At 41.4% G+C, this 9,300-nt stretch overlaps 1 protein-coding gene across 2 annotated transcripts in view; it reads left to right on the top strand.

The window, feature by feature from the left end:
* The window catches only part of LOC124392654, a 14,241-nt gene extending 4,941 nt beyond the window's left edge, over positions 1–9,300 (top strand). Inside the window, exon 3 of one of the 2 annotated variants that reach the window (XR_006927188.1) lies at positions 8,026–8,131. Coding sequence is in view for 1 of the 2 variants with exons in the window: in XM_046859823.1 (XP_046715779.1) it covers positions 8,507–9,292 (786 nt within the window). In the remaining variant the exon portion in view is untranslated. Of the gene's footprint in view, positions 1–8,025 lie in introns of both variants that reach the window. The other variant, XM_046859823.1, reaches the window with a different exon arrangement.

The raw sequence follows: 9,300 nt of genomic DNA, 5'->3' as shown, positions 1-9,300 counted from the left end.
TCCTTCACACCTGCAGTTTCCTTCTACACAACTGAAACTTTCTATCAGTGTCTCAGTGAGAACTCGGCGATCGACTGGACTCTCACCATGGACAGGTAGACGTGGGAGGCGTACAGCTCCAGGTTGATCTGCCGGTTGATGGCGGCTTCACAGTCCTGGTGGAAATTTTGTCTCACCTGAGAGCTCATGTTGCTGTCAACACACACACACACACACACACACACACAGTTCAACTCAAACAAGTAATTTATCCACAAAATACAATTTATTTAAGAAATTCTATGTAAATATTAAATTTTGATTACATTTTAAAGCTCTAATAAATAATCAACACCATGACCCCAGAGTGTGAGATCAGAACATCTGGTCAGAATTTCTACAGCACATCTGTTAGTGTAACTGGCTACGCTACTGTGTGGTGAAGGTAAACACAGTCGAGCTCCAGGGAAAGTAATGATTATAGTTTGTAAGTTTTCTCAGTGTTCGAAGCAGAAGTGTGACCTGGTCAGATCTGCTCTTTCTGTGCCAGTGGAGTTTTAACAGGAAAAACAACCACAAACAAACACCTTGATTTTATTTCGTCTCCTAATAAACAAGTTTATTTTCAGCATGGCATTAATGAGAAACCAGAGGCAGGAGAAACAGAGACCGGTCGAGACGGAGAGGAGAAACGAGGACGACGCTGGACACATTAAAGTGCCGCTGCATCATCAGTCAGAGATGTGTAATATTTAAATTGAAATATTTTGCCCAATTAAAGTTCACATGCTGATGATGAACAGATGTGCAGGTTTGTTGAGGGTGAAGTTCAGGTCCTACACACCTGACTGAGGATGAGGATGTGATCATTAACAGGAGGTTTATGAGGGTGTTTTCTGCTCTGCACCATGACTCAGCGATTCTGTATTTTTTTGTGATAAGGGACACGGTCATGAGAGAAACACACACACACACACACACACACACACACACGGGTTCCTCAGAGATCACTGGGCTTCAGTTCAGGTTTCTCAGATCGGATCAAAGTCCACTGTAACCCGAGCTACAGGCAGGACAGGTGGTCTTCACCTGCATCACAGTCACGTGAGCAGGACATGGCACACAACACACCCGCATCCCGGCCCTGACTTTATTTAACGCTCCAAATCTGCCTTTAATTCCAGATCAGTGTATAGTGGTTGTAGAGCCCGCCCCCATTCACCAGCCAATCAGAAAACAGCTACGTGACCGACATTGAAGGAGGATTTACCGGAATAAACATGGCGCAGTGTTTAATCTCTGTTTAATCCCGAGTTTAACAATAATTACAGGAAACACACACACACGCGCACACACACACACACACACACACACACAGCTGTTCTCGAGTCACCAGTACTGCATCAAGAACCGTTTCTTTCAGACACGTCCGACACACTACTGATACCAGCGAATTGTTGATACTGAGCATGCGCGACCTACCGAGCAGTACGTGTGCTGTCTGACACACACACACACACACACACACACACACACACACACACACACACACACACACACACACACACACACACACACACACACTTTTTGGACTCTGAATAAGATGTGTTGGACACACTGTAAAGGCGGTGCTGCGCTGCTGATATATGAGCACAGGTGAACTGAGGACTTAAATGTAAAGTAAGTTTATTTACTAACAAATTAAAACATTAACGTTTTGCACATCAGTCCCAGAGATCCTCATGTCTGTGTTTCCTTCTGCTTCTCCCTCTTAGTTCCATAACCTTCTCTTCCTGTCACCTCTCTCGCTCTCTCTCTCTCTCGGTCGAGTTAAACATGCTCCTGCGGTTCCAGTAATCACTGTTCCTTTGCTCCTCTTTTCTCTGTGGATCTTCCCTCCTTATCCTGGTCTGCCTCTGGATGATGTTCTCTTCGTTTGGAGGCGACTCTGTGCAGCTGGAGATGTTTCTCATCAACGCCTTGGGTGGTTCCATGAAATTCTCAAGTAAGATCAGAAGCTTTGAGGATGGATTGAGGATGAGGATGAGGTTCCCTCTTGAGTCTGGTTCCTCTCAAGGGGAGTTTTTTCTTCACCACAGTCTCTATTTATTTTAAATGTGTTACAACCCGCAGTATTTCTGGGTTGTATTGTATTTGTTTGCAGGTGAAATCCTGAGACTCCTGGGGGGTATTCCAGAAAGCTTGGTTAACTTACCATTTGATAAATCATAACCTCTGGGTTGATTCACCCCAAACAGGCATACCATGAGTATGTCGGTTCCAAAACACCTGAGAAGAGTTAGTTTAATCAACCTCCAACTGGTTACCCAGAGGTAATGCGCGTGCACGGTGCATTTATAAAGACATTCTCAATGGATCGCCGATTTCACGAGTCACCATGGAAACGCAAAGCAGAAAAAAGAGAGCGGCGTATTTCACAGAGGCGGAGTTCACAGAGGTTCAGAGAGGCGGAGTTCAGAGAGGTTCACAGAGGCGGAGTTTACATAGGTTCAGAGAGGCGGAGTTCAGAGAGGTTCACAGAGGCGGAGTTTACAGAGGCGGCGTTCAGAGAGGTTCACAGAGGCGGAGTTCACAGAGGCGGAGTTCACAGAGGCGGAGTTCACAGAGGCGGAGTTCACAGAGGCGGAGTTCACAGAGGCGGAGTTCACAGAGGCGGAGTTCAGAGAGGCGGAGTTCACAGAGGTTCACAGAGGCGGAGTTCACAGCCAATAATATTAAAAAGAAGCAATACAGCTGCATCAGCTAAAGAAAGAGAGTTGACTTGGCAAAAAATACCGGACAGAGTAAATGCGTGAGTGTATTAAATTACAAATTTGGTATTGGCTCCCGTTTTAATATAATGCAAAATAATGAAGTATGACTTATACATCCTTTTGAATATGTTATATCACTATGAAAGCATTTACTTTACCTGCCATTTATTTCTTTAGTTTTAAATAATAATGTATATTTCTTATTTAATAAGCTGTAATCCTTCTGGAGCTTTAAGCCAAGTCAAAATGAAACACAAACATTCTGCAAAAAGGTCATATTTGATTACACAATTACTGAACTATTATTATAACAGGATTTAGTATATTCATTCTGTCATGTAGCTAATAAAAGAAGACTGAAGCCCGTCTAACTGGCGGGGTCCACCACCACCTCCCCTCACCCCCTCTGAGGAGCTGGCTCTGTCCCTTAATAAAGGGCAACCAGTGGTTGCTGGCATTCCAGGGGCAGTTCATCACACACCATGCACCACAAGTGATGGTGAAAAATGGTGAAATGTAAGTTTACCTCTATGATTAGTTTTCATTTTTGTCCTAATAAATTACTATCTCTGTCACTTAAAGGCTTTTTGAACAAGATAAATTTTATGTAGGCTTATTTTATTTAACTGCATATGATGTATAGGCTACTGTGATCTTACTCTGACATCTTACTCTTTTCATGTATTATTTTCTTTGATAATATTGAGAATTTAATGGGTTGTGTGTTCTTATAGATACTGATGGATGTATTGTATTATTGGACCCTCTAGAAAGAACACAGTCTGTCACAGTTGTAAGTGATTTGTTGTCAGGTACTTTTAGTTGCTTTTAGGTATTTTTTAATTTTTTTGCCAGATAATGTATACTTTAATATTTCTCCTGTAGGATGAAGATGATGACGATGAAGAGACCACATCTGCTGTGACAGAAGTGGACAATGCTGGTAGATCCCTGAGGTATGATGCATACCGTTATGATGTATGGCCCCTTTTTGCATTAGAGTAACAAACTGTCATTGTCCCTGTGGGATTTGCCCACAGATGAGGGTCCTTCAACCTCAGCACACAATCGAAGCAGGGTAAGAATTTGTGTCCAGGTGTCCATATTTAAATTTTATTGTCTGACCAAACAATCTCATTCATTACTTTTTTTTCACCTTCCTAGTTGCCAGCAAGAGAGCTGTATAAGGTCCATCTTCAAAAACAAATAAGAAAAAAGTGACATGTAGATGGACCTTATACCGCTTCAAATGGAAGAGAAAAGACTCCTCATTAAAAAAGCAGCACTGGAAATTGAATTACTGGAGCATCGTCTAAGGTGAGAACTTGTCTGAATATTAATCTGTTGCATGTTAAGTGTTGTGTGAGTGAGTGTGAGTGTGTGTGTGTGTGTGTGTGTGTGTGTGTGTGTGTGTGTAAAGCAATATAAAAACATTTTATTGTATTTTACTTTTATTGTTTTTCAGGAAATAAAGAAATACACTGCCTGGCAGACCAGTGCAAAAAAATTAATAAAAGTGATTTTGACAGATCCTGTCTCTTAAAAGTCTTCCGTCTCTGTTGGCCTCTAAAATCTGTAGGTGTTCCTCTGGGCCATCTTCCTCAATACAAGGAGGGTGTCTCTCTCCTCTTATAGTGGCAATATTGTGAAGCACAACACACGCTACTATAATGTCGCATGCCCTCTCTGGACTAACCCGGAGCCCACGCAGACGCTGAAACTGAGATTTGAGGATCCCTATAGTCATCTCCACCTTGGCCCGTGTTTGGCTGTGAGGCAGGTTAAACCGTGTCTGTGGTCCAGGCTCAGGTTCAGGGTAGGGTGACATTAAATAGGGCAGACAAGGGTATCATCTGTCCCCCAGCAAGTAACCATTGTACTGTCCTGTAATGATTGAAGTGTACAACACAAATATAGTAAAAAGCAAAAAAACAATTGTATAAAGCAAAACATACCCTGCTGAAATGTCTGGCATAATGATGACTCGTGGAAAATTCTGGCATCATGCACAGATCCTGGCCATTTTGCCTCGACATTGGTAATGATTTGGGTTTCCTCACATATTACCTAGTTAGTGGAAAAAGTAATGACTTTAATGATTTTAAGAAGGGAAAAATGAAGTTGTTACCTGCACATTAATGCTATGAATAGATTTCCTATTAACATTAATAGGAATGTGAGTGCCATCAATGCACCCAATTACATTTGGAAACCCTGAAACAGAAAGTTATGGAAGTATGAAGTGTGTGTGCGCATAATGAATACATGTATAGATATAAATAATATGACTAAATATTAAATATGCATCATAGATTTTACTACAAAGGACAAACCTGCCACTCTGTGGAATTCATCTTTAATAACAAGCAGAAGATTATGGCCAGGGAACTGTACAAACGTGGGTAAGAACTGTTTAAGTGCCAGACATACTATACGAACGGCTCTACACACAGTTGCCTTTCCCACGTGCTCCTAATCGCCCACACTGTACAAAAAATGGCAAGACGCAAAAAACCTAAGTGCTATGCACAGAATGTTTTGTGTGCTAAGCACAGAACCGCGGTTTTAAAAGACGTGTTAAATAAACTAACGAATCTTTTGAAAAACGATAACGCTCTTTCAAATATTTATTAGGGTATGCAAACACATCAATACGCTGTCTTATAACCCTCTCCCGACGAAAAAAAACTCGTATAATTTCTGCTTCTACGTCCACAGGATTCTTATCAAAAGGGCACGCCATGCTTACCAACCTTCTGAAACGAAGTTACACTGAAACATTACCTGCTCCCGAGCAGCTTATCTTCAGAGAGTCAGTTGCTATGGTTACATACATACTCAGAAAGTTACCTCCGTTTTTGGGACCGAAAGTTAAGGTTATCCACGAACTTACCCTTAAACATACCCAGGTATGTCACATAACCTGCTTTCTGGAATACCCCCCAGATCTGAACATATCTACATTTCCATATTTAGTTGTAATAGCGCCACCTGCTGGCAACAGGAAGTGTAATGTTTTACTGTGCAATTAACTACTGCTAGAAATTTGATATCACCTTTTTTTTTTTGTCAGTCTTATCTAAAGGCTTTTGCGATAGTGAATCGTGAAGATCTTGAGTTTTTGTTAAAGGGCGTGTCAATGGTGCAGTGACAAATTTGTCAGTTAAAGACATTTCTGATTGTCCCCAAACTTCACATATTTGACAGGAGTCCTGGCCTGAACACAGCCGAAGGCCAATATCCCATTGGGTGTGGCAAAATGGCTCGACAGCGCCACCTATACGGAAGTTGCTATAACTCAGACATACAATGCCCAATCTGCTCCAAACTTCTCATGTTTGATACGACTCCTAATCTGAACATATCTACATGCCCATATGGAGTATTAGTTATAGATATAAAATCCAAATCCCAACAGGAAGTCAGTTATTTTAATTTTCTCTGTAAATTGTCATTTTGCCATTTTCAAATGAACTCATTCTAGAGATTAATTTTGATGAACACCAAAATTAGTCAGTGTAATCTAAAGGCCTTTGCGATGTTAAATTGCAAAGATCTAGAGTTTTTGTTGAAGGGCGTGTCCGTGATGGTCTGACAAAATTTGCTGTTTCGCCATCAAAAAGGAAGTTGCTATAACTCAGACATACAATGTCCAATCTGCTCCAAACTTTACATGATTGATAGGACTCCAGATCTGAACAGATCTACATTTACATAATCGGTTAGTCATAGCACCACCTGCTGGCAAAAGCACACTTCTTGCATAAGTGTGGAAAATGAATGTCCTGTTCCATGTGGATTGAAAACATCAAGTAAAGGACGGCTATGGATTTGTTTTACTTGTCATTATAAAATAAATAAAAGTGAAATGCTAGCAGAAAGTGCTGTAAACAATTTGGAATTGCAACCCATACCTGAAGAATTGCATTGTCTCAATAGTCTAGAAGAACATTTGATTTCATTAAATATTCCATTTATGAAAATGTTAGCATTACCAAAAGGCGGTCAGAATGGGGTTCATAGCTCTATTACTCGTGTCCCAGCTAATGTTAATGTAGTGGGACGAACTGTGGGTGTCTCTTTAAATTGTCATGAAAGCATCAGTTGTCCAATCAGATACATGCACGACTATATAAAAGGGGACTTTTAATGCACCATGTTGTGTGATCACCGCTTGTGTGTCATTGCCGAGGCCCGCCCTTCCTGGTTTAGACGCTTCCTGTCTCACAGGTATGTGCTTGCTAGCAAGTGTGTGTCAACGTGTGTGTTTGTGGTAACCAGCTTTATTTGAATTATAGTTTCCAACGTGTAATCATTCCATGTTGCTCGGCGACTGCTTTTAAACATGAACCCGCCGTAATCCCGTGCCTTCTTGCCGGTTTGATGTCTGTTTGCCTGTGTGGCTGGACTTGTGGTCGAAACGACAATATTAAGGTATGTGTAGCTATCTCTGCTGAGGTTTGTGGTGTTTGGTGGGATGAATAAATGTTCTACTTAATCCTTTTTAGGTGGAATAGTTTTAAGAGGAGTCATTCAGTGCGGCCTGCGGAGCAACGTACTTTGATGCTGCTGCTTTGTTTGCTTTGCTAGCTTTGTTTATGATTTGTCTGCTTTGTTTAAGCTTTGTTTAAGCTGTGTTTAAGCTTTGTTTAAGTTTGGTTTGCTTTGTTTATGCTTTGTTTATGCTTCTTTTACGTTTTGTTTATGTCTGTTTTGCGATCTAACACAGAGGCGTGAGCTGGCGTGCATTGGTCCTCTCTGTTGGACCAACTCTTCTGTCTGTACTTGCTTTATTGTGAAGTTTGCAGTTTGTTTGTTTAGTTTGGTTTGAATTCATCCACTTAATTTAGTTATTCATTGTCGTATGGTATTTTGTTTTACTTTACTTTGTTTGTTTATGTAAGTTGTCTGATTTGTGATTGTGCTTTGTTTGATTTAAGTTTTTATTTGTTTGATTCATTGTATATTCATTCAACACTCAACATTCAATTATTATTCTCATTATTATTTCTTTGATTACTATTATTTTTCGCTTTGAGATTTAAATTTGGTTAAGTGTCTGTTATAGGAACCGAGGCTTCAGACAGACGGCTAGTTGGCCTTTGCGTGCGGTGGTGGGACTCTATCACAGGGTGCAGTGTGTTCATGCTTGACCTTACCGTGTGTGTGTGTGTGTGTGTGTGTGTGTGTGTGTGTGTGTGTGGTGCACTTGGCGTTATACTCCTGGCGATATAGTAGCCGCATACTCATTAAGCTAGTTTACCTGCTTTAGGTAAGCCTCGGTTTCCTTTTTGTTTTTATGCCTATTTTATTCCAGCCCATAGTTATGTTTTAAGATTAATACCCATATTTATTGTTGAAATAAAACATTTTTTGTATCTTTGGTATCCACGTCTCTTGCCTCTGTTTCTTGAAACCACGTACCTGTGTGTCTTTTGTAGATGATTAATCTATAATAGTGTTCCCTGTTAACAGGGTGGCGTAGTCAGCTGAGTTATAGTTTCTGTCTAATTAACGTCCCGCCACACTTTGGCGTAGTCGGCATGATCCGTTTCTCTTTGTGGGGCTGAGACGTGGATGCTTATTGTTATTTTGTTAAAGGTTTTAGTTGTGATTTGTGGATGGATTAGAGGTTATTTTTTGTATTTCCTGTGTGCTTTTCTTTCTTTCGGTTTTTTTGTGTTTAGAGTGTGTGGAACAAAGCAGCAGTGGGTTTCCATAGCTTTTACTGACTTTAAGTTTCCCGTAAACAAATGGAAGCGGAATTGCAGGAATTAAGGGATCTTGTTGCTCAATTAAGGGCGGATAATGACAAATTGCGCCAGGAGCAGAGTCATGCTGCTCCATCCAGTCCCATAGCTGGCCCCTCTCGAGAATCTGTGGTGCCACCTATTGATCAACCAGTTAGTGCTAGTGCCACGTTAACCGAACGCCTTGTGTTTATTCCAAGGGATAGAAAATGTCCAATATTCGATGGTAGATCGGGCATTGGCATTAATGAGTGGATCGAGGAAGCAAAAGCTTGTATAAGAACTCGTCATTTGTCAGTGGCAGACCAGGCATTTTTCCTATTTGATCATTTAGGAGGGAACGCACGTGAGGAGGTTAGACATCGCCCTGTTATTGAGCGCGGAGACCCAGAGAGAATCTTTTCCATTTTGCAAGAGCTATATGGATGCTCCCAGTCTTATGTTGCCCTGCAGGAAGCCTTTTTTTCTAGGAAGCAACAGGAAGGCGAGACCTTGCTGGAGTTCTCTTTGGCCTTATTGAGCCTCTTGGAGAAAGTGAGGCAGAAGTCCCCAAATGCCATGCCAAATGCAGAGATTTTATTAAGGGACCAGTTTGTCGAATATGTTTGTGACCCTTTGTTTGTCGACAGCCCCATTCTACACTCTTGGAGGTGCGTGGCGAAGCTATTCGTTGGGAGCGGGAGGGAATGCCGGGCGGAGCAAGGGGTCGAAGTCTTTCTGTCCCTTTGGCGCACGGGTTTCAGTATGAAGTTCAGGGCCGTTGTAGCTCGTCTGAGAAGTCTGAAATAGGGGAGCTT

This window comes from Silurus meridionalis, chromosome 10 (genome assembly GCF_014805685.1).
Source record: "Silurus meridionalis isolate SWU-2019-XX chromosome 10, ASM1480568v1, whole genome shotgun sequence".
Classification (NCBI taxonomy): Eukaryota; Metazoa; Chordata; class Actinopteri; order Siluriformes; family Siluridae; genus Silurus; species Silurus meridionalis.
This window is presented reverse-complemented; position numbering and strand designations above follow the sequence as displayed.